At 41.1% G+C, this 26,236-nt stretch overlaps 1 protein-coding gene across 3 annotated transcripts in view; it reads right to left on the reverse strand.

Annotated features, from left to right (window-relative positions):
- Positions 1-2,574: 2,574 nt before the first annotated feature.
- plpp4 (phospholipid phosphatase 4) overlaps positions 2,575-26,236 on the reverse strand; it is a 62,963-nt gene continuing 39,301 nt past the window's right edge. For 2 of the 3 annotated variants that reach the window (XM_049600978.1, XM_049600976.1), the window contains exons 3-7: positions 25,827-25,917; positions 20,544-20,607; positions 20,236-20,360; positions 8,060-8,230; positions 2,575-5,920 (exon numbers count right to left, since the gene is read on the reverse strand). In XM_049600978.1, the coding sequence (XP_049456935.1) occupies positions 5,709-5,920; positions 8,060-8,230; positions 20,236-20,360; positions 20,544-20,607; positions 25,827-25,917 (663 nt within the window). In that variant the 3' untranslated portion in view covers positions 2,575-5,708. The remainder of the gene's footprint in view (positions 5,921-8,059; positions 8,231-20,235; positions 20,361-20,543; positions 20,608-25,826; positions 25,918-26,236) is intronic. The other variant, XM_049600977.1, reaches the window with a different exon arrangement.

Raw genomic sequence — 26,236 nt, forward strand, 5'->3', positions numbered from 1 at the left:
ACAAACAGAAATGACATTGATAAGTCAGACACAGCATGAAAAGAAGGAGCTGGGGTGGAGGCGGGTTGCAAAGCAGCTTGCAAAGGAAGCAGCAACAGTAGGCAGGCCAAAGCAGTGTAAATAGGGCACCCTGAATGAGATTCGCCAGTTGATTGCATAGAAAGGGATCATGTGATCTATCAGCTGACTCACTTCAATCAATCAGCTGCTCAATCAGTTGACTGGGCTGCTTGAGATCAGTCGATGTAGCAGGGATGTGAGCTGAGGTTGACATAGTGTCCTGCCTGAGCTAATACTACGCTCAGTTCCTTTGAACAGCCACTTCAGGCTGGCTCCAGAAGCAAGTCAATCCCCACAGAAAATGTCCAACTTAACAGGAGAAATAAACATGTTTACAGCCTGCTACAAAAAACAGTCTCTATAGCAAATTTCCTCCTTCATGAAAACTGTTTGGGGGGGATTAGCTTTTATGTAACTCATCTTCAACACATACATTCATGCATATTTAAGGGTGGCCGCCCTCTTGTCCAAATATGGTAAATGGGTGATGTCACAGTGGCTAAATCAATTATTTTATAGTCTATAGGCGAAACACCAAACAAGAGCAAATCTGGGCCTGCTTTCACTTTCACTTTCATTGGGGAGCATGTTTGCATACATTTACCAGCTATCCTGCATATATACGTTTAATTCGGAAAAACAAAGCAAAGGCATAATGCTTCTGTAGGTTATAGGCTTAAACCAAAATATTGGAAGAGTTTTAACTTTGACATCAACATGCTTACAGCTAATATTCACCAGGCACACCACCCTGGTTCTTTTAATGCTAACATTTGCCAATTAACAGTAAATACTGAAAACATTAGCAAGCTAAAAATCTGACATGAAGATGGCGCTGGATAAAAAGCCATGGGATCATGAATGTCAGTGGAATTTATTGTCTATGTACAGTGAATATCTCTATTCATTTTCAAGGCTGTCCATACCATACAATTATTTCGATATTTCAGTCTGCACCATAGTGAACTGACTGACTGAGACACTAACATTGCCATCTCTAATAGGTATAAAAAACACTACTCTAAAAAGTTAACTTTCTCAAGTACATAATAGATAACATTCTAACTTCAAAGTAGTGGTGTTATCAGGAACAAATGTCTTTAAACAGAAACTTTCCTCAGCTCAGGAGATGTCCTTGCCAACGGCCTGATGAAATACTGATATGAAAAGCGACAGGCAGTCTTAAGCATACACACGTTTATTGGAAACTCTCTGAACAAATGCAACACAACTGATGCAGAAAAGCACAACACACACTTAGCACAGAGTTACACTCACACACACACACACACACGCGCGCGCTCAGCTGCCGCAGTAGCACTGTGCAGTCTGACAGCAGGTTTGTTGAAGCATAAATTCATTGAACTAAACTTGGGATATAGCTCTTTCAAACAGTCATGTCAAGTTGTTCATTTGCATATAATAAGGACTAATGTAGTAATACCTATGCTCTGATTACAGGGCGGACATTTTTCATATTAACATCCTCAAACCTTAATGTGTTTCCAGTGATGTGTTGACTCCAAGTGAAGCGGCTCAGAATTCCCGTCATAGCAACAAACGTAGGCTCCAACGATCACACTTTGACAAGATACATTAGGCTCCTTTGTTTTCTTCATGGACAAATTTCACACAGCTGCAGTCCTTTATTGTACATAAAGTATATAAACAGCAAAACACAGCTCAAAGAGTTCTCAAGGCCAGACATGCTTATTCATAGAAAACAAGTCTTTTCTCACAAATGGAACTGGCATGCCATGAACAAAGATTCTTAAGTCGACTCTTTTTTTTTTCTTCAGACATCTATTCATTATAATTGATAATTATTTAATTATTCTTATTTTTTAGTTACTTTTATCCCTTCAGTCCTTGGGAAGGTGAAATGACATGAAAAGAAAAATACACAGAATAACAAGCACCGGTTGCCTTTGAGCATCCGATTTGAAAAAAGAAAAATATGTACCTTATAATATTTTTTTCTGTAGAAAATTATTGAGCTTTCCTTTCAAAATGACACATTCACCATTTGAAAAAAAACAACTACTGCTACAAAAGTGTCTATAGCACCAAATTAAAACAAATCATGGAATGATTTGACGGAAAAATAAAGTGAAAATACTGATACGGACATAACGTCTGAACAACATTTTTTCCCCATTATACACTGCACCATCTAATAGGATAATACTAAATGACAAAGTACAAACATCAGGCTGCCATGTCACACTAATGCAGGTCTACAGAACATAATGCATCTGTGTCACAATCATCTCCAAATCTTCCTCAAAGATGTCAAAAATCTCACAGTCACAGATCTCCAGGTGCTGAAGGACTTGTTGAACCAGCGAGGAGGTTACAAGTTTCTCTCCAGTCAACTCTCAGAGTCTCATTAAGTCCCGTCACAGAGTCTGATGTGCAGAGTCGAGCACCTTTTTCCTCTCTGCTGAAAGGCTCATTCTTTGTAAAGTTTCATTTTGTATTGCATCCGTGCTGGATAAGTCTTGTCGAAACCTTCACGCACACACACACACACACACACACACACACACACACACACACACAGTTGTAAGAAGCTGCCAATGGGTTGCAATAGTGACAGAGGCTTGATTGTGGCTAATTTGAGTAAATGATGTTTAAAGAGTTTTGAAAAGAAGGAAGCTTTGCTATGTCTATTTAAGCAAACAGCAGCTGAAGATGCGGCTGTTTCAACTGTTGCCTTTTACAAAAACGTGTGATCTTTTGACAGTGATAACAAATATACAAATAGGCTTGACTAACATTCTGACAAGATAATAAAATAACAAAATGATCTTCTACATTTGGCTTGCTGCTCGTTTCATATCATGCTGTTTTGATGTGCTATTTCCTGTTTTTCACCCTTCACTTTTCAGTGCAAATATATAATCATTGCCTTCCTATGAAGCTTGGTCGGGTTAAAGGTAAGATAAGACTGCACCTTCCCATTCATGTCACAGCAATGGCAAAAAAGACATAGTAACCAAGGCAACAAAATGATACATCCTTTTTAACAACACTTTGTAAGAGGCTACAAATTGCTTTGTTGATGATAGGGAACCAGTTATCTTGCTATGTGTCATCTCATTCAATAAAGCATAACAGGGCATAACGAATAACCTAAGCAGGAAGAAAGCTACAAATCTTTGGTGTTTGTCTCGACGTGCTTACCCTAAATTAAGGCTGGAAATATTAATAAATAATGGAACATTAATGGATGAATAATACATCACAATCGCTGCCCCGGGTTCAGGCCTGTCGTCTCCTGAATGCGAGATTGTCTATTTGTGGGGCTTCAGTGGGCTGAAAGCCATCTGAAATGCTCGGGCAGTCCGTGGGGCACCTCATATAGTCCTAATGCGCTCATAAGCAGGAGCCGCTGACCTCCCTTAATGAGGATTAATGCAGGATCAGATTGGAGTTTGTGCCTGTCCAGACACACTTCCACCACGTCATTCCCACCTGCCTGTTATAGACTGCACTCAATGAGCTACAATTTGGGTTCATGTCCCCGTGTAACCTTTGGGAGCATGTGTTAAATGCAGGGCTTGTGAGAAAATAAAGTTGAATGGTGACAAGGAGAGGAAGAGGAATGGGGAAGAGGTGATATGCAGGATTGCACTGGAAAGCTATACAAGCCCTGAGAGAATGGGAGGAAATGGAATATAAAAAAATGGGTGGATATAGAAGAGTAAAGGTGGGGAACAATGAATACTGTCCTCAACATGGACCAATGCTTTTCGCTAATGTATTGGTTATACATCTGGAATTTTGTTGCACTGGAAGACCAAGAGTGACCAAGAGCAGAGGAGGTATGAATAGAGCAGTGCCTCAAGTTCTTGGGTTTAAAAGGGGACCTATTATGCTCATTTTTAGGCTCATGCTTGTATGTTGAGTTTCCACTAGAACAGTTTTGCATGCTTTTAAAAAACATTTTATTTTCCTCATACTGTCTGTGCTCTAACACCTGTATTCACCCTCTGTCTGAAATGCTCGGTTTTAGTGCCTGCCCCTTTAAGCACCCCTCGAGAAAAAGCCCAGTCTGCTCTGACTGGTTAGCCTGTCCTGGTCTTCAGCATCTCTGCATCTCTTCACCATCATTGCAGCCAGGGAGTGACTGAATGGAGTATAGCAGCACTTTCTACTGTGAAAGAAATCACCAATAATAGCTTCTATACACAACAGGACATGCTCCAAAAGGGATGTGATCCAAAATCAGGGAGAAATTAAGAACATTGGCAACTAAGATGACACATTTTTTTGACGTTAGTATGAAGTTACAGGTTTGTACATATATGTACAAAACGAGCCGGTAATTTGTGTATATCCCATGTTATCAGGAAGCCTGTGATCACGTGAGCATGAACTGACAGGAGTAAATAAAGACTAAATACAAAGACTAAAAGACTGTGTATGGAGCCAGGTTAGGGTGGTGGAAGGGTCAAACTACAAAGGACTTTCCCCCAGGGGACCAGTGTTTGGGACTGTGATAAAACAAAGTGAGCTTTGACTTATTTTTAGGTACACTGTAGCTTTGTTTCTCTTCCTAAACCTAACCAGTGTAATTTTATGTTAAGTACATAACGTCATTTGTGACGCCAAAATTTGTTAGATATCATGTGAACCGTTGTATGTGCATTTTCGTAAGATATCATACCAACCGTTGTATGAGGGTAAAATAACCCGTATCACGTAAAATAAACACTTCAATAACGGGCCTGAAGCAGATGACCACATAAAGAAATCTGTCACAAGCTGACATCAGCTTGTCTTCTCTTCAAAGAAAGAAAAACAAACATTGGAAGCAAAATATTGAAGGCTGAGGTTTTTGCTCTCAGGAATTACTTTTACATAGGTTAACCTAGTTATTTTAAACTTTCGCCCCATTTAATATGAACATCCAACTTTGTGACATCATATATGTGAGGGAAATGAGGAATACGATAATAGGTCCCCTTTAAATCATCACATTGGTGTCCTCTAAAGATGCAGTGGGCATCTAAAAGTCTAAATGAAACAGAGAAAGTCACTAGATTTCTGGCATGACTAGCTGCTATCAAATCCCATAATTTGTTTCAAAGTGTGACATATAACATATTATATTCTAATAGTTTATCTGGTTTGATTTCATGGTTTGATTGCTGTGACATTTCATGGGATTTATCAGGGTCTCCCTAATTTACTGTCCCAATCCTTTAACAGCCAAACATTAAATATACTCCAACAACCGGCAAACCACATTTCTCATTAAGCAAAAAGAAAAAAAGAACTCCAGTAAAAACTGGCAATATTTTCATCTTCGTTCACAACCATTAGTAAGACGTGTTTCCTTAGGTTTTCAACATGTTTTTCCTTCTTCCCTCTCAGAGGCGATGTCCCATATTCATGGGTTCCTCTCATACATCACATCTAAATATAGACTTTCACGCCTGCTGAGCAAGAACCAGATATAAAAAAAAAATAATAAAAAAAAAGAATGCAGGTGTCACCGAGACAGGGTGCAACAGGAGATGGGCTGAGGTGTATAATTGTCCACTGGAATGTATACAAGAGCCAGTCAGTCACTGGGGATGGGGAGGTGGGCTCGGTGGCTTGGTGAGGGTGTTGGGGGGAGTCTCGGTGGTGGCCACTAGTCATACTGGCCCTTCAGTCAAGCCCTCCAGGGGAAGGGTGGTGGCATTGTCAGTGGGCTGTGGGTCATCCTGGGGATGCAAGGGCGTTTGGGCAGCAGCAGCAGCCAGACTGGCATAAGGCAGGTGGCAGTCCGTGTGCAGAAAGGGTGGGTAGTGCTGGCGATAGCAGATGTACGCGAACAGCAACCCGATCACTCCTCCAACAAAGGCGTCTGCAAAGTTACAAAAACACACACATTTAAAGGTATGCGTCTTTAGTTATTTTAGCCCATGTGGAGGAAGAAAAATAACACCTGCTCTTGGAATGAGAACAATTAGGCATTACTGTACTGTGTGTGCAATAGTGTTCCAGTGAGCATTCATCATGCTTGGCTCGTTTAGAGTGTGATGAAAGTAAACTGAGAGGCAAAGCGATGAATCTGTTCTACTGAGCACTGGGCTAACTTGCCTCTGGACAGGCTGTCTCTGTCATTTTGTCATCTGCGCTGAATAGTTTCGTATTATACCTGCCCCCCTTTAAGCCATAATACATCATATAATATCACACTGCCATGGTGAATATTAAGCCTATATTGCTGGGTATAGATCAAAATGACATGGCCAGCTGGTGGCTGGAACAGCTGAAGTGGAGGATTCCATGATATCAAAATTATGTCTTTCCATAGGGCTCACCATACTCCCTTTATTTTCCTCCTTCTGGGTGAAATGAAATATAGTATAACATCGATTTCCACCATTCATAAACTGTACAATGCATGAGCTTGCTCTGTGAATGTTTCATCGACTCCTGTCAACTGAATTTAATAGACTGTGACTTGATGCAATATATTAGTTTGGTGGCCTCATTGAGACAGTGATTGGAAGCCCTGCCTTTTCCCCCGGGAGAAGAGACCGCACCTCCAAAGTGCAACGGGATGGTGAGAATATTAGAATCCATCAAGCATGGCTCAGCAGCCAGGCTAATGGGGGCTCCCAGCTTGTGTTTACACTGAGCACAGATTGGGACCCCCTCGAGTTTAATGGGCTGCACCATCGCTGCTTACTTACAGTCTGCCGGGGAGAGGGAGGAGGAAAAAGTATGTGTCTAGCTAAGAAATACTGTGAGGACTGAGAAAGCTGCTGGCTTGCCTTCAGTTGCTATATGTGTTGCACTTTTGATGTAAATAAAATCCCGGCTGCAGAGGCGGATCTTCCTATATGTGGCATCAGGATGCCAAAATAGCACCCCCACCCCCCCACTACGTAAAAATGATTGCTAACTGTTAGTCTGTAGAAGTGTTACCACCTCCAGTCCTGGCAATGCAGTTCATGATAATGTGCTTGTTAGTGAGTGATCATAAAAGTCAGTACATGCTAGAAAATTGATGGGTACGGTGGAGTAAGATGTTTTTTGGTGAGCACTAGAGTAAAAGAAAATGAAAGGGCAAAAACCATCTGGGTGCAGTACAGAAAAGTACACAAAAAGACAAAATCTGCCAACCTGCACATCTTGTATTTATTTTTATTTCTCATTAGCTCTGGTTCTTGTTTGTAATAAAATCAATACATTTTAAATATATCATAATAATTTTATTTTTGTGTGGGGTGGGGGTAAGGGGGTGTTGTCAGGGTAGGCTTATCTTGGGCACTGAATGTGCTAGGTCCGGCACTGCCTAGTTGTTAAAAGAGTTGTCCGTTTTGTAGCTGCCCTGCTCTCCAGGAACATATGGCTCACTAAAGCTAATTAACACCATATGACAGAGCTGTCACCATATTACCACATATTCTCTCCCACACCCGCCCACATATGCATTCTCTTCCCTCTGTCCCTCCCAAGTCTCCTTCCAGCTCTTTCGGGCCAGATATGCAAAACTGAAGCTTTTAATTATAAATTTTTTCCCAGGCTGCTGAATTAAATGCCACCTCACTGTCATCTAAGGCACTTGTCAGAGTATCAAAACCTGCCATTATGCTGTGGCAGACAGAAAACAGCCTTATAAGACACAATTTTCGGTCTGTTGGGGAAATAAGCAGGCTGCCCAGCATGATTTACTGCTCAGTTCTTTAGCCTTTGCTTGATTTGTCAGCCATGCTGATTAAGTTAAAAATGTGATTACAGCAGTACAGCTGTTTGAAATGAGCATCACCCCGAGTTTGCCTTATAAATGATCTGTATAATCAATCTAAGAGCGCCTTGAGCCAGGTGTGATTGAAACAGAGTTCTGCACAGCAATCCATCTCTGGCTGAGACAAGCAGATTGTACTCAATGTAAGTTTTTTAAAAAAAACAGCTTTTTTCTTTTTTGGACAGTTATTTTGATTAATGCAGAGGAATCATATTCATGTGTCTGAGCTGTTACATGTAGGCAGACCTTGCCAGTGGTGTTTGTAGTCACAGGTCCGGGACAATGCAATCATCATGGCGCTGTAGAGAGGCAACACCATAGCACAGAGACGCCAGCTACGCCCTCGACCCTGATCTGTAAAACACTGCAGCTTCCCCGCCAGGTAGAAGGAGGTGAAGCCGAGTCCAGAGAATGCAACTAGCGGGTAGACAAAGAGAAATAAAAGAAAAGGGATCAAAATCGAATACAGCATTCAGATTATAAACTCTCAACCTCTCTGTGACTGTGGATTCCTCTCGTATCTCAGCAAAGACATAAACTGCGAGTCTCAAGGGACTGTGTTGTAAAAGTCAATTACATTGCATGATGGACACGTTTGCAACAGTCACAGTGCAAAATAATAAAATCAACCATAAAACAGACAGCTATAGTGTGATGAAGTATTTTAGACAGAAAAAGGTCACAAAGAAGGCAGATGCAGCTTATCAACTGCCACCCTCTCGCAGGTAAGCCCTGAGGGATGAAACTGCAGCTTGTTAGGAAAATACCGTCATACTAAATCACTGTGTGCTACAGGTGTGTGATCGAGGAGATTAATCAGGAATATGCATGGAGTTTGTATGTAGCCTGAGTGTGCATCTCTGAGCCAATACACAGTACAAAATTAGATTCTTAATGTCTGATTTCTATGCAAACACTGCCAAACTGAGATAAGCGACTGTGTCAGTCCCAAATTACACCACATCTCCAGATGAGTGTAGAGCTCATACATTATTACATAGCTGATGCAAAATATTAATTTTGTCCAGCAGCTTTCCTCTGCACAGGCCCACCAATGGCATGAGAGTCTAACGTCACAGTGAAAGCTACATTAGAAACAAATGTGACCAAGCTGGTGGCCACGCTGTGTAGAAGGAGGTCTTAGCTGATGGCGGTTGGTGTAAGAGAAACAGTGGCAGGCTAATTGTATGAAATTGAGGTTGTGTGACGGAGCTGTGAAAGGTGGTGCTTAGACAGGGTCATTTGTTTACTGCTGCATCAGCTGCCCATTTGTCATTCAACCGCCAAACTGGCCAAGAATACTGAGGACGCCAGGACACGTGTGTAGCCTGTAGAGAGAGAGAAGGGATGGTGGCAAGAAAGGGCAGAGGCACAAAGTCCAGCTGTCTCAGCGGCTGTCCTGCTGTCAGGGAGCAAGACTTGGCTCCTTTATGAACCCAGCATTTTCCATTTTGCAATTTGGACCAACATATTGGATGGCTGCTATAGCCTGATATTGGGTTTTCATTAAAAATGATTATACAGCATTGCACACCTCGGAAATGATGGATATAATGTAGTTCACTTGATTGAATTTTTAGTTTAAAATTGACTCCAATACTGAACACAGCACTCAATCTAATGTGGAATTTTGGTTAGGTTCCGCAAAGCTATGTATGGAGTACTTTATTTTTTCGTATTGCTACCCAGACAACATATCTATGTAAGCATTTTCAATGAAATCCACCCCCCATTTTCTTATGAAAAGTAATGCCCAAAAATATGTACATATCCTGCGTTATCATGAGCCAGTAATTCATGTATAACCCATCTATTTTGGAAGGCTGCTATCATGTGACCCGTGCACTGACAGGAGTAAAGAAGACACGGGACTTTCTTCCAAGGAGATTGGTGTTCATGAACGTGTGAACTTTGAGGGAACTTTGAGTCATTTTACGGTATGTCGTCACAATGTTTCTTTTCCTAAACCTCACCTTTGGTACTTTACATCAGGGGCGCAGATGGGATTTTTGAACTGGGGGGACCAAGCTGTCAGCAAATGATTCAATATATACATATATATATATATATATGTATGTGTATATATATATATATATATATATATATATATATACATATATGTATATATATGTACATACATATGAATTGTGAGTTTTCTGACTGAATTGTGAGTTTTCTGACTGAATGAATATTGGTAAACAAAGGCCTACCTGATCAACACTAGCCATACATGATCAAACTGTTGCTGCTTTCTAAATAACATTATACATAAAAAGTAAAGATATTCACCTACAGCCTAGAATGCTGTTATTTCACATTTAGCCTACTTAAGGTATGTCCAAATGCCTTCTTATTATTTATACATATATATGTATATATATATGCATATGTATATATATATAGATAGATAGATATAGATAGATATAGATATAGATATAGATATATATAGATATAAATACATAAAATAGATATATATAAATATAAAACTGCCAATATATTTAAAATAGATTGGAAGTCGGAACTCGGAGCTCCGAACAACATAACCTCCGAACTGAGTGCTTCCCAGTTTAAAAACTGGGACATGGAACATGGAACAGTTAATGAAATGAAATGAAAAACCCAACGTTTATGCTTGCAGATGCTAGATTTCAGTGCTTTTCCGACTTCAAAACTCCAACTTACGAGTACAACTGAATGCACCATTAGTCGTAACACAAACACTGGGCTATCAATGGATCAGCTGTGCAGTGTTATTAACCGAGAATTACATGGATAATTGAACACCTTGCTTTCCCAACTCAGCAAGGATCTGCTCCAGCCTTTCCCCTTCTTGTGTGTAATGTGGATTGATCACTGACAAGGCTACTGCCGCTGCCATTTCAACTTTGTGCTGCAATGTAAGTTAGCCTAACTAACGGATAACTGGTCCTCTTTTTTACCTATGTGTGGGGGGATAGTGGGGGGACGGATCGGGGTCACTATAAATCTGGGGGGCACATGTCCCCCCCGTCCCCAGTGCCATCTGCTCGCATGCTTTACATTAAGTACATAATGAATGCCCCATGAATGTCATTCATGGGGCACTAATACATAGAATATCAAACCGTTGTATGTGGATATGTTGAACCATGTAATAGTTTCTTATTAATTACGCTCAAAATCAAAAATGTTTATATGATAGTGGTGGAAGAAAAGTCAAAGGAATGCCAAAATTAGTAGGTGTCAGCCTCTGGTGACCTTGAATGTCTGTATAGAATTTCAATGCAATCCAGCCAATAGTTGTTGAGACATTCTGGATCAAAGTGGTGGACATTCATAGAGCCATACTGCTGTTGCTGACTATACTGTATGGGCCCCTTGGGTGGCCTATACACTCTCTCTTACTAGAAACCATATGGTGGTTTAGTTGGCAAGATTAAATCTGGCCAATGCATCCCTATTAATTGCTTAAGTTTTAAAGTGGACCAGCAGTTCATAGCTCATTGGAAAGGAAATGCACCCAGGGCTAGATGAAACCAGTTAATATATTCCGCCAGTTAAATCAATCCATATGGAGATCAGGGAAAATATGAAATATGCAAAAAAATTAATTGGCACCCTGCGGTATATAAAATCCTGCACATAGTCATCATCTCCGCCTACGAAGTGTGCCGTATGGGTTCAACAGACAACAACACATTACTTCCATGCTTTCTTACTCAGCTCATCAGTGCAGTACTTCTGTTCAGAGGTCACCAACAAGCCATCTGAGGTCATCAGCCTCAGCATCCCTCAGTACACATCCATCTAACTTCTGGGTGACCTCACCACATTTCCAATCACACAGCAGCTCACACCATTCATTTTAATAGCTCTAACTATTGCTAAGACGATTACATTAGTCATTTGGATAGATGGAACTAAATTACCCATGAACCAGCGACTCAGTCTGCTGACTGAACACTTTCACTTTGGAAAACTCACAGCAGTTATGAGAAAATCACACATTTACAAAACACATGGTCTCCCATATTATAGTCTCTGAGCAGCTGATCCACTGATTAACAGCAATTTAATAACACAGATACAAAAACATTTATTTCTTTATTGTAATATCATTTTAACAGTAATACATTCATTTTTGTGGTTTCTTACTTTTTTTGTTTTGTCTTGTTTAGTTAATTGAATTTATCTTTGTGAGAACTGAACACAAAACAAAGCTGTGGATCCAGCAGCGACCACTATCACTTGTTAACATTATTCATTCAGAGTCAGTGGTGTAAGGTAGTTACAACAGGCTGCAGTGCACGCTATTATGACGGGCCCAATAATGTAAGTTATTGTGCACATATCGTCTCGTCACATGATCAGAGACTTGACATTGGACACATATTACCCACCAGTCACCACTGCATATCTGCACATTACAAAAATACCCCAAAATGAGAAATTATTGATTCAATTTAATAAGCTTATCATTTTGTCATAGATGCTATTGACAGTTTTACAAAACAGAAAAAAAAAACATGACGGAGATGGGTTTTACTTTTTCAAGGGCATATATAGCAAAAGGCATTGTTTTCAAATTAAAGCTGCAGTAGGTAGAAAGCCTGAAAACGGTTGATGTTTGAGTCTCATCTGAGTCAGGTTTCGTTCGTCTCCGCCCTGAGCCCCTCCTACCAGACGAGCCCGGTAGTATTTTATCCTACTTGGTTGTATTTCTCCCTCTCTGGGAGCCTCGGCTCTCCCTCACCACGCAGCAGCCCGCCGCATCCCTCCCTCGTGGCCCCACACATATACCCCGGGGCTCGGCTCTCCCTCTCCGCGCAGCAGCCCTCCACATCCCTCCCTCGTGAACCTGCACACACTCCCGAGGCTCGGCTCTCCCTCTCCGCGGAGAGCCCTCGGCTCCGCTCCCACGGCCTACCCTCGTGCCCTCTGGCCGGGCCCGGCCCCACCTCACCCTTCCCCTCCCTCCGGGGCTCCGGGGAACCATTGCCGCTTTCTCTCCCCTTCTGCCGGCGGCACAGGAACGCGCATATACAGTAGAACAGCCAATAGGAACACAGTGGTCTGAGCTGACCTTTGATTGGTTGATGCACATCGGCACGATACTGATGCTTTAGAGGCTGAACACAGAGCCATGGTGAGGTGCAGAGACCTATTATTTGTCTCAGACCACTTGATTTACATTATGCTTAGAGGATATTATAAAATTTTTACTCAATTATGCCAAAACAATGTTGCCTACTGGAGCTTTAATGAGAGATCTTTAACAACAGGCATATTTCCAAGGTGGCATCACTCATAAAGGGGGCCCATTCTATCTGTGCCCCGCCCCCTCATGGGCCCCAGTGCAGCTGGACTGAATGTACTATCTATATTTATGCCCCTGTTCAGAGTGCTTGGAGAGGAGGGCAGGGAAACATTCTGGACAGGTCACCAAACAAGGGCCACAATTTTTACATCGAGGGGACCATTTTACCATAGACAGCTTCTGCAACCCAACCCTCCAGGGGGAGGAGTTATGAGAAACTTAACAACTACCTGACCATTTTAGATCTTTTTGAAATAAAAATCTTAGATAAGGGGTTATTAAAGTTTTGATGACTGAGTGCTTTTTTTAGACAGCCAGCATATGATTAAGGACCGCATGGTAAAAATTCAGACACTGATTCTTAGATATATATTTTTTAATGACATTTTATGATTTGCTAGCACTTAACAAAATCTACAAAATCAGCAGTGATACTCCCTGCATGACACTCATATTGCTTCTTTTTTTTTTTTTTTTTTTTAAACTTCTTAATACATTTGAAAGTAATGAAATAGAGGCAGTGCAGTGTTTGACATTGATTGTACCCACAGGGTTCGAGCAACTTCTGCTGGGGTAAGGCAACAACACTTGTGTAAACCACACGCAGAACTGCAGTACACCATAATATTAGAACCAGTGGTAAAAATAATGACGGCAATTTATTACGTTTCTTCATGATCATGATTACATTTGCTAATGATTACTTCAGATGATTATTTTTATCAATATATTAGGGGGGACATTTTGAGCATTTTTGGCATGTATCTCCTCCAACATATATTATAATTACCGCTTAGCACCAAACCCTCAAAGGATGTTTTTGGTTATTAGACATTGTTGGTTTCCAGCTCCAAATATGTACAAACAGCCCATTAAAACCTATGTGTAATAATGAGGAGTGTGGCCCTTTTATGGCAATGAAAGTGATAATTAAGACCATTCTGTTGGCTTCTGGCTTCTAGAACTGTAACACTGATATGAAGAGATTTGCCAATTAAACTATGCAAAATTACATTTGAATTATTAAAGGTATCATAAGGAAAAACGGTTCACTGTAGGAGTAAACATGCTTTAGTTGAGTATAAACAGTATGTTTGCAGACACTGTGAGTCAACATTTTGAGGATTACACTAATAGAAATGCTTCAGGGATATGCATAATACATGAGTGGGGGCAGCAAGTGTGTGTCACTCACACACATGCATAGGAACACATTTCCACATGTGAAATTATCATAATTAACAAAGCCTATGCATTTGCAGTGGTAAGGTGACACAGTGAATATTAGGTGTACCCAACAGACACTAAAGGATGCTCCCCAAGAGGTAGCAGGAGTCTTGGAGAGGCTGGAGGACAGTGGGGAGGCCAACAAAGGGAAAAACGTCTTAGTAACAAATCCGCTTTGTGTATCTAAAGGCCTTGACGAGTAACTCCCCTGAGACAAAACAAAGATGCCTAATGAGATTGATGAGTGCAGTGCGATTGCTTTCTCTCATCTTCAAACAAGCACAAGGTTTGCTCAGAGGAAGCAAGTGGAGAAGTCTGAATGCACTTTTTAGAACCACATGGGAGTGATTTCTTTAAACTTGGCAGAATGAGACATACCAGTTTCAGAATAATATGTAATGCATTTCAACACAGTAGTTCCATGTGTATGTGCTCTGTAGGCATATCGAATCAGTATGAAAAACAATAACCTCTATGCGACAGTGGAGGCATGTGTAACAATGTGTATGAGTTCCATCTATCATGCTGAGTATTAGAAATGTCACGGCATAACTAGTTTTGAGCGAGCTGGATACACTACCTCCTTGGAGTGTTTATTTGTATTTTGGGAAAGCAATGTTTGTTGTGAACAAACAAAGCATGCAAAGATTCAATACACATTTTCGACATTTCTTCTGGGAGCTCCCTGAAGATGCATGCAACAGCTAAAGGTGGTGGTAGAGCAGCATGAGAAACTAAAATGGCCATAACTTACATGTCTGGAGACTTACATACAGTACTGGAATTCAGTTTGGGTTTTGAGTAAAATACAACTGCTAAACAACAACTGCTGGATTGTCATTACGTGGTGTTCCCCTCAGGATAAACTACAGTAGTCTAACTTGTAACCTTCTAACCTGTGAATATTCATCATGTCTAAATTTTAATTTGTGCAATAATTTGGTTTATGTAGAAATCCTTGTAAAAACTAATGATATTCAAATCAGACTCAGCTTCTTCGTGCTTACTGCTAATTTAGCAGCATGCTAAAACACTTAACAACAAAATTAAACATGGTGAACACTGTCCTAACCATTATAAGCTAAACATCAGCGTGTTAGCACTGTCACTGTGAGTATGTACTATTAGCATGGTGACAACAGCATTTAGGTCAAAGCACCACTGTGCCCAAGCAAAGCCTCACAGAGATGCTAGCATGGCCCTAGCTTATAGAGGGTCCATGTCATTGGTTCGACAGCCCATTGGTTCGACATCCCATTAGTCCGACTGTCCGCGGTGCTGAACGGCTCGCGGCGGGCGTATGGTGCGCCGCGACCGGCTTGAGGCGGAGCAGGCTTACGGCTTATGTGTTTGTCACTTTCTTTTTCATTTTAACCCACACCATGATCTGTTCGTGACCCTAACCAAGTGTTTTTTGTGCCTAAACCTAACCAGACCTTAACCACAAGGCATCAAGATGATTTTGGAACGGACTTTGGAAGAATGAGTTTAATATGGTCGGAACAATGGGATGTCGAACCAATGGGCTGTCGAACTAATGGGCAGTTCCCCTTATAGAGTGTATGTAAAGATGGACTACATTTCTCCATTGTCTTAAAATGTCCAGGGTATGGGAACTGCCATCTTGCCCTAGTGATGTCATTTGGAGCCAGAGTCCACGCAGCAGCAAATGGGAATAGGCCCCCAGGAAGTGCACCGGGCTTTAAAGACAATTTACGTAGTGTCATTCCATTGGCCTTGTGGCCCAAAAAGATGTTTTGAATGTCACATCCCGCGCGACATGACTTGTTTCACTAATGGTGTAGCAATTCGGCATTATTGGTCACCTGCTCACTTCTGCCTACCCAATCATTCAGCTCCCATCAATACTTTTCCATTCACCCTGGTTTCCAGCGCCTCAGCATCGGTCACACCCACCTCATCGAGGCAACTCTGTTCACCTGTTCCTGATTAAGTACAGTCCAGTATACCCCAGCCTCACAGACACTCTTTGCCAGATTGTTCTTTGCCATTACCATGCAGAAATTTCTAGTGTTCCCTTTCAAACTGATTGCTCCCTGCTGTCCCTGCCTGTCTTTGAATCTCCTGCTTCACCTGCCTCCTGGTAAACTACTCAGCCCTCTGTCCCTGACCACAAGCTCTGCTTCTGTGTTCCTGGTGTCTGTTTGCCTGCTCCTCGCCTGGCCTGGCCTGGCCTACTGTCTGCCTGCTCCCCACTGGTGTGTGTTGGATATGATGCTCACCAGACAATGTCTCCTGTCTGCTCTTGCCTGGCACCACAGCATACACGTGAACTGTCTGATGTGTGTGTGTCTTGTAACTCACCTGCCTTCTTCTTCGGCATGGCCCGCTGAAGCTTTTAGATCAGTCCTGTGCCTCAGGAGATTTCAAATCAGGGAATTGGACCTTCCTGTTGCTTCACCTGCTCATTCTGTGTTCTCCTAAGTGGCTTCATGCACCATTGAGCAATCTTATATGAATGAATGGGTTCCTGTCTCAAGTGAAGTATTGACATTCATAGCTACATCCATACTTCATATACAGTCATAACTGTAGACTCTTAGCCTTGTTTTTCTGAGTCATTGTTAAACCACTTTTTGGGACATGAGTTTCTCTCAACACCACACTCAGGAATGAAGTAAATGACGCATCATTTTGTAAATTCTACTGTTTAACTCAGCTAAGTCTTAGCACCATATGATTTAATTTGTGTGAGTATGGTGGGGTGGAAGGTGTCATGGTAAGTGAGGTTGGCTGCTGACAACAGGGCAGACCTACAGTAATACAAAAAGTTCTAAATGTGACAAAGTTAAAAGCATGAAGGAATGAGAGGTAAAAAGAGAAGTGCCGCAGACTTTATGTGAAAAAGCCACAGTAAATTAGGAGGTGTTCTGTTGAACCTGTTTTGATTTTTGACAAGTGAACCCACAGAGGACACATTTTTAAGTGGGTAAGTGCTCTTTCAAAGTACAGGGTTTGGCTGCGGATTCAAAAAGTGGCGTAATGCTCTGGTCAAAGCCTCTGCAGAGTCTAATAATTTTGGTAATGGTCTCGTCTGTATTTCTGTTGAGATATCCATCACTGAAATACTGTACCACACACAGACACAAACTGTCTAACCAATCCATCACTGACAGCAGCAGTTCTGTTTTCCATCTTTCAGTCATCCCCCTCCTCTCTCATTTCTGTTTGACCTCTGACCCCTGCAGGAACCTGTGGGACACCCCCTCAGCCTCTTGTCAGAGACTGTGCATATTAACCAACCACTTGGGTGCTGAATCTGTTTCATTTATTAACACAGAAAAGCCCAACAGGAACTCATTATTAGCACTGCATAATTGCTGCAGCACTTCTACATAAGCTGTTCCTCAACCTCTTTGGACACTCCAGACGGCCTGAAGTGTTCCTGAGTGTGTTATAATAAATATATGCGCAAGAGTGCACTTTGCAGAAGAGTTAAGTGTAAAGAAGTGCAATTCTCTCCAGGTACAGAACTAATTTGATGGACAGTCCAAGCTGTGGCTCATTTAATAAAGATAGTTGTGTGCAAGTGTGGAGATTCAGAAATGTGATTAGGTCCGTCTCACAGGATTCATTAATTTTTTAAAAGTACGTATTAATTGATCATATCTAATGGCTTAATATGCGCAGGGGGAGATGGTGAGATGAATATGAATAAGAAGGAGAAAATGTACAGATAATGCTTCAGGACCTGCTTGCTTCACAGCTGTGTATATTGGTGCAGTGGGCTCAGGGGAGCTTGTGTTTATCTGTTTGTTTTTCTCTTTCTGGGATCTGTCTCCTCCGATTTCTGTTACTTTGCTATGAGGTGAAGGAAATACACGAAATCACAGAGAACCTGAGCATCTATAAAAACTCTGAAATGCAATAATAGTTTGTGTGCTGTAAAAATAAGGCATCAAACACTGCAGCCCAGTGCATATTTATAGTTTTGTCCTGGCTGATTTTGATGGATTAGTTTACGTTTTATTTTTACCATGCAGGTTATCCAGCGTCCTTTGGGAGAACCAGGAGTCTCTGAATACAAAAACAGTTTCTTTTACATTCTTTAGACCATCTCTCAGGCTTCATAGCAGCCAGAAGTGGTGTTGCATTACGTCTAGATGCCACTTTGAACAAGGCTACATTCACTCTTGCTATCGGTCTGCCCTTATTCCCTGTCCACTGCCACATTCGTCTGGGTAAAAGCTCTGTAACGTATGCGTGGTCCAACAAGCGTTGTCCTGGTGAAAGGGGACACAGACAGGAAATTGGATTTCTTCTGCTCTCTAGACGTGCTGGCATTCGGGTGCTCCCTGTGTCCCCGTCGCACGGCTCTCTCAATCACTTTCTCAGTCACAGCGCAACAACATAAGGCTATTAGAGCTGCCGCGCAGATGGATGTAATCCATACACAGTGCTGCAGTGAATTACAGAGAAATGTCCCTCTCTGCTATTTCTAATGGGACGAAGCCAGCACTTCAAAGCACTTCTTTCTTAAAGCAGGTGTCTGGAAAGCTGTAAGTATGCAACTTTAACATTAGGCTAAAACATCAATTTGAAATCAGGCTGGACCATGAAATTGCAGCGCTAGTGAAAAGTTTTTACTATCCATGCCACTTTATCCATCTTACCGCGCTTTTGTTGAATACGAAGACCAATTAATCCCATGTTTGATTTGAAGCCTGTTATGAGGCAGCCGCGCTCACAGCAGGATGTCAATTAAACACATTCACAAACCATTTTACAAGTGTTTCTTTGCACACATACACTCTCCACCTCTCAAAAGCTAATTCTTCCTTAATTCACATGACATTATTAGTTGAATTAGAATATAAGATATAAAATTAGCTGAAAATGTTTTATTTCAAGTGCTTCTTTTCAACTTGTGACAATTAAATGCTTCAGTTGGATGCAACCACTTGTGTATTTACACATTCCTGCAGTACTTGTACAGAATCCTGCATAATAACTTTGTTTAATGTGTGTTGATCCAGAGTGGAAATGTAATAAGGATTTTGAGCAAAAGCAAACAATATAAATATCAACCATGCAATCGTCCGGGCACAGCTCACTGGAGGATATAAAGATATATTTTTCATTTTGCATAACAGCTAGCAGGAGCTTCAGTGTAAATCCAGTGTAGGAATTTTCCTGTTGGTGGACTATTCTTTTTCGCTAGAGCGAGACAGAAAAGAAACTTCAAAGCCATGCAGCCACCAGTGTGTTTTATCAAAGATGTATCTTCCTAAATGCGGTCTTTACATGCCTCATGCACCATATAATGCCGAGCAGCTATTCAACATCTGTGTGGCCCACGGCAAATGCTCCACACACACACACACACCACTTAACATTCATCAGCTGGACAACAGAAAAACATGTGAATAATTTAACACGCTGCTGAAGTGAAAACAGCTTGGAAAGCAATATGGTCGAAAAGATGTCCAGTGTGCCACATTGGTTTGCAAAGCTGAATGCAGCAGGAAATATTATGAAGCTGAAACAGTAGGTGTGCATTCAACCCTCATCCGTAGACAAAGTGAACAAGATTGAATGCGCTTGACTCAATCAACTACACCCATGAGCGTCTCGACACAGTACCTCGGGATGTGTAAATTGACTGATAACTCTTATAACTCATCGCTACGTGTTATAATTACCTTTGAGGAAAGGTGGCAACAAGATCATCACTTTGAAATGTGAAGCTAATGCCTCGTGCACATAAAGTCAGTCCACATTGACATTTTCTACTCTACTCTACAAAGATCAAACTGAGTGAATACTGCAGCTATGGTTGTATGCAGTTTTAATGAATCAGTGTGTGAGTCCTAAAATCCTTTGGCATTGTGTAGCAAGTGCTGGCAGTGCTCTGCCTGGAGCGAATACTGATACTCACAGGAGGAATGGCTGCTGGGGAAGCTCTTGCGTCCCTCAGAGACTAGATCTGGCTCCCCGGTGCACAGCATCTTCAGATTTCCTTGTCCATCTGGGAAACAACGCTGGAAAAAATCGGGTCTAGGTCTGAAAATCGAAAAACAACCCAAAAGATGGTTTCTGTGTCGCTGATAGAGATAGTTCCTTCTACTTTTTAAACATTTAATTGGCAATGAATCTAAATCTTGCAAATCAAAACTGAAGAATGTGATCCTCAGAGCCTAACATCACTGACAGAGCCTGTAAAATGCTTTAGTTTGTGAAGCATACCTGCCAACAATCAACTTGATAGTATTTGTGAAGACTCCATTGAGGGCGAGAGCCAGGGACACAGCTAAAAGGGAAGATTGACACATAGAATCAAATAAGGATCGTAGGTGATACAGATGATGTTGACACAACACTTTCAGTGTAAGTAGTTTCATACAAACAAAGTAATGCTGTAGTAAAGAACTGATTTTACTATCAGTGCAATATAGGTTCTGGCACGTTGCCCACTCTTCTGACATAATGTACAAATAAAACAGCCAATTAGGTTCACAGGAATTCCCCTTGCAGCTGGACAGATGGTTGTCAGGATTTATGTGTGAAGCCTCTCGTAATTTTTAAGCAGCAACGGTAGCAAGCAGGTTTTACACACAGTGCAAGCCTCACAAACACACAAAGAAATACACAAATACATATATCGATAACTGGGAGGCTTTTACATAGATTATTTATTTCAGACATGCGGTGGCCTCAGAAACAATGTCAATTTGTGAAAACACATGAAAATCCAAAACAAATACATACACAGCAAACATGCTGCAAATACAGAAATGATGCAAAGTCGAATACACACAAACCCAAAAACATTTGCAACAGAAAAACGCTGCATATCCAACACAACTGAACATCTCCAGGCATCTAGGGGGAGTGCTAAGTGGAACAGCTTGATTGTCAACCAGAGAGAGAGAGAGAGACCAGACATGAGTGTGTTTGTTTATGAAGTGGGGAAAAAGTGCAGTAAAGAGAGGACATAAAAAGGTATTCTATTTTACATTTGGCCTTAGTCTGTTTAAGTATAATAAAAAAAAAAGCAACAGATTTACATGGTGTTTGCATGCTAGGGATATGCAGTATTTTTCTGTTGCATTTGTTTTCAGGGGTTTGTGAGTTTTTGACATTGCATTGTATTTTGCAGTATGTTTGCTGTTAATGTATTTGTTTTGGCTTTCTGAAGTTCGTTCTTTCATTTCCAGCACATTTCTGTTGTTGTATATGTTGTAGATTTTCATACGTGTTTTTAAATTTGTAAAGTTTCTCCTAATGGAAATGTTTCAGGCCGTTGAAGTGTACTTACCCTTGTCAGCCACCGTTCTATTCCTTCCCAGCCACTGATCCAGCTGAATGTCAATGATGTTTCAATAAGGCTAATGCTGTGCTCACACTATGAGCGCCACAACAACAGGCTACAAGTCATTTTCAATGGAGGCCAATGACATGAAGCCACAAACTGACGCCTAACACTTGTGACTGCTGACAGGCATGACACGCTACAAATGAAAGTTGAGTCGGCCTCAACGTTATTCAGCACTCCAATGATGTGATGAGGCATCAGCCAATCATATCTTCTTGTTTCTAGTTGTGGTAATGTTTAGCTTAGTTAGCTGATGCTATGCTAGCTTTCTGTGTATTGCGGGCTGCAATGAGGCGGTGAAATGTGATGTTAAAATGGGTCTCAGACACCAAAGAAAAGCATAGATACTTTTACAAACTTAATAAACTTTAGATGACGTTTAGTTGAATAGCATTGTTGCAAGTAGCCGATACACACAAGCCTGTGACTATGTAACTACATTTACAAGTGCTTAAGCAATACTTCAGCGGTGACAATAATGTAGCTGGTCACGCTGTTCCTGTGTTTGTCTTACTGTGAACACAAGATAACAGTCTACAGCCATAGTAAATCAAAGTTATTAATCCATCCATGTATATCTGTGCCACATTTCATGGCAATCCACCCAATAATTGTTGGGGCATTTCACTGAAAGCCACAGATGTGAACCTCATGGTGTCACCACAGGAAAAGTCAGGAATCACCAAAGTGATCAGCATTTATCTTCTGGGCACCATGAATGTCGGCACAAAATTTCATGACAATTCATGTAATAATAGTTGAGATATTCCATTCTGGACCAAAGCAGCGGACTGACAGACCAACAGACATGCTGACATTGCCATAAACAGAGCCATGCTAGCAAAAATAGTCACCAGATTTCAAGACAAGCTGTGCACACTGTGGAGTTTAATGCTGGAAAATATCTATTAGATATTTAATTGGAAGAGGAAGTGTCCCTACAGTGCTTCCAAAATGATTGCACCTATTTAGAACCAATCTAACTGTAAAGCAATTACTGCTTCAGCTCAACTTTGGTAATGGGAAACAGGAGGACTGCTGTTGGTTGACAGGTAGGTATTGCGCTGTAACTGTACGCTCATTTAATTAGCTATGAGGCAAACCACTGGGGCTCGTTGTTAGCCAGAGTTCCTGCCCTTGCAGGTTAATCCCAATAGTCTGCAGGCCAATTGAATGCACCCCACGTAGACAGAGCTCAAACGTATTATCTTCCTGTGCTGCCAAGAGGAGCACAGTGTCAATGTTATTTAACAGCTTGTTAATTTGGGCAAACTCTGTGCAGATCAGATGAAAGCCTAAAATGAGACATGTTCCGTTTGACCAGTTGGAAAATGGGACATTAAATTGCAATGTGTTCCTTTTGTCAGATCTATTTCAGTATGAGGAAGCCTAGCACTTACTGTATAAAACTATTGCTCCAGCTCATACAGTATATAGTCTAGCCTTGGGAGCTTTGCTGATGGTCATTAAAATATTAATGAATTAATAATGGCCCAAAGCTAACAGTAGCACTAACAGTTTTGGCAGTCCTTTCTTCTTTTCCACACTTGCATCTGTTTGCTAAACTCCTGGCACCAATAGCTGATCACATTCATAAAGAAAACATCATCTGACCCAGCAGCATATTTAGGATGCTTTATCATAATGTGCATACTGTTTATCCATGCCCTGTGGTTTCTGCCTCCAGTTTAGCCTTACATCTGCTATTTTCAAAGGGTATGACAGGAACTGATGTGATTGGCCTTTCTTTAAGCTCACCACAAGTGTACCTGCTGATACTGCATTCCTCCTCCTAATATTGCATTCCCCCAGCGTAAGTCCTTTTGCCAAATTGGTCTGTGCTGCATTAGGATTGTGCTTATGCCTCTGGTCGCCAAAATTGGGCCCATTCAAATGCACTTTCCCCAGAGTTTGCACTCGTGATTGCAGTAGGGTCTCAGGAAATTAGAGACCTATTGAGTAAAGACAGCGTTACTGCCATCATTTCACCAAAGACTCTCTCATTCAGCTTGTGTAGATCAGCCTGTCTAGGCTGATCAGAACCAAACAATTGCCTGTGATTTGGCATTTTTGATATTCATTATCAGAGCTTTCGATGTTTTGACACATTAGACAAAATATGCAGAGACCACAAACTCCTACTACTGAAAAACCTCTCATTGTCTCCCTAACTGTAAGATACTCCTTCTACACACCAAACAATAATGCCTCAGCGTGCTATGAGATCTCACATGCAGATGATGAATAATATACTTCATGCTTTGTAACCAAAATTAAGAATAATCACTGTGGAATCATCTCTGTGCCGTTCTTAGAGTGTAGTCTTTTGGAAAATACAATCAAACTTCTGCAATGGCTCCATTATATCTTGACTGATGGATAATCACACAATTAAGCTGCAGGAGTTTGGGAGTGATAAAGGGTTATTAGACGAAACTACAAAGGGAACATTGTGTTCTTTTTACTCCAGAAGAAAATAAAGAGGCGTGGATGTGACAGCAGATTGCACTGCTCCAAACAATAAATGCACAATATTAGCTAAACCAAGTCCCAATGGTATTATGACAGTGAAAACCTACCTCACACCCTTCATTTATGCCCGCTCAATTGTATCTGTTTGAAACTTCTGATTCATGAATTCCGAATTAGAGGACCCTGAGGGGCAACTTTGAACTCCATAATTTTGCAGGAAAACAGGGACAGACACTTTTATGTGATCTTTGCTTGAGATGAAAAATAAATAGGTCTGTAGGTAGTTAAAAATAAGCAACTTCTTAACCGCACGCCCCCATCCCAAAAACTGCTTTTATGATCCGTCTTTCTCATTAGGTCTAGAGGTAGCATTGGTTCAAAGCCGTGTTCAAAACTATGATCATGTAGAAACTTGTCAGAATAATTGGCTCCCTTTTATTCTTTGTTCTTCTGAGGGATGTTGTTTTCCTGTACGACTATAAAGCCTCGTAGAACTGCTTCTCTGCAGGCGGTAATGGACCTGTTAAATTCTACACAGCTCTAATCTCTACGCTGATTCACCGAGCTACCCTCTCTCCAACAGATTCATCTCTGTGTGTCTCTTTAATTGGATTTGTGTTAAACTTTCTTAATGCTCTGTGATGTGCCAAAGCCTCTGCAAGCCTCCCAGCCCAGGAGGAAATGGCAAACAGGGGAAAAAATCAGTGTCAGAGAGATGCCCAGATGGTGTGAGTATTAAACAAATAGCACAACATTTTAACATGTGTGTAAATATTCATGGTTTCTCTGATTAAAATGAACTTGGGAGGTACCATACTGACTGTAGCACAAGGTCACAGAGATGAAAAACCAGCACCATTAAGCACAGTAAAGTACTTCTACGTAGGTGACCAATTAGCCCAAGCTTCCAGGTAGAGTGGGGGAAAAAGGATTTTGTAACAAATGTAATATGTGCAGAAACTATAATTTCAGATCAGTTGCCAGAAAAAATGTTAACATTGTACCTTTCTCCCAACCACTGATATGTTTCATTTGTATATTTCATACCTATCATATCAACATTTCTAAAGTAACATAGTTGTGATTATATATACTGTATAAGAGCTGAGTTTCTCATCAGGAGGACGAGGGCATGGTGGATGGCATGACACCTTTAGGTGAGATGGCCAAGCAGCAGACAGCAGCAGACCACTGTCTCAGAACAATAAACTACATGAGTGGGTATTTTTAATGACACATCAGGACATGTTGCAAACAAACTAGGAATATTTTAATGACATGTTGGGACATTGCCAGTTGTGTCTGTGGCAACCAAACCGGTTATCTTTTAGGGACATGTTGGGACATTTCCAGCCATGTTCGTGGCAACCAAACCAGGTATTTTAACCCAAACATGTTTTCCTAACCCTGAACAACTGTTTTTGCTGTTAAAGCTAAACACTTGTTAACTGCAGTGTTGTCATAACATAAATTAAAAGCTGAAACATAAAGAAACGTAAAGTTTCAAAATATCTGCTGCATATGAAACACACAAAATAAACAAATGTCACATACCCATGGTTTGCAGAAATGGTTGATAATAAAAATGCTGGGTTGACAATATAAATGCTGTTAATACCTCTAATATGATTGTCACTAACAACAACACATTTTTGACATTTAAATTAATTGGCTCCACGTACCTAAACATGCCTCTTTGATCTCCGTCTTGTCCGTCCTCTGAATTATCTTCACTACAAATATCACCGCCAGTGGGGTGAGGAATGAAATTGCCTGTGAGGAAATAAACACGATCAATGTACAGTCATTGTGACATTAAAGATGTGCTGCAGCATTTAATAGGGCACATTTTGCAGGTCAATTGTAAAATGACTTTTGCCTTGGGGAATGACAAGAACCTATCAGTTATTCAGAGTTCATTTTAACAAGACAAACTGAGGGGCCAGACAAGCTTGTTTATTGTTCAGTGGGGTCTTTTGCCTACACAGGGAAGAATTTTGCCCCCTCACTTGATAAGATTTGAGCCTCCTCAGCACCTAGGTAATTATTCATGCCTCAGAATGTTTTAATTACACTTCAGCCAAAGTCAATA

The sequence above is a fragment of the Epinephelus fuscoguttatus genome, linkage group LG16 (assembly GCF_011397635.1).
Source record: "Epinephelus fuscoguttatus linkage group LG16, E.fuscoguttatus.final_Chr_v1".
Taxonomy (NCBI): Eukaryota; Metazoa; Chordata; class Actinopteri; order Perciformes; family Serranidae; genus Epinephelus; species Epinephelus fuscoguttatus.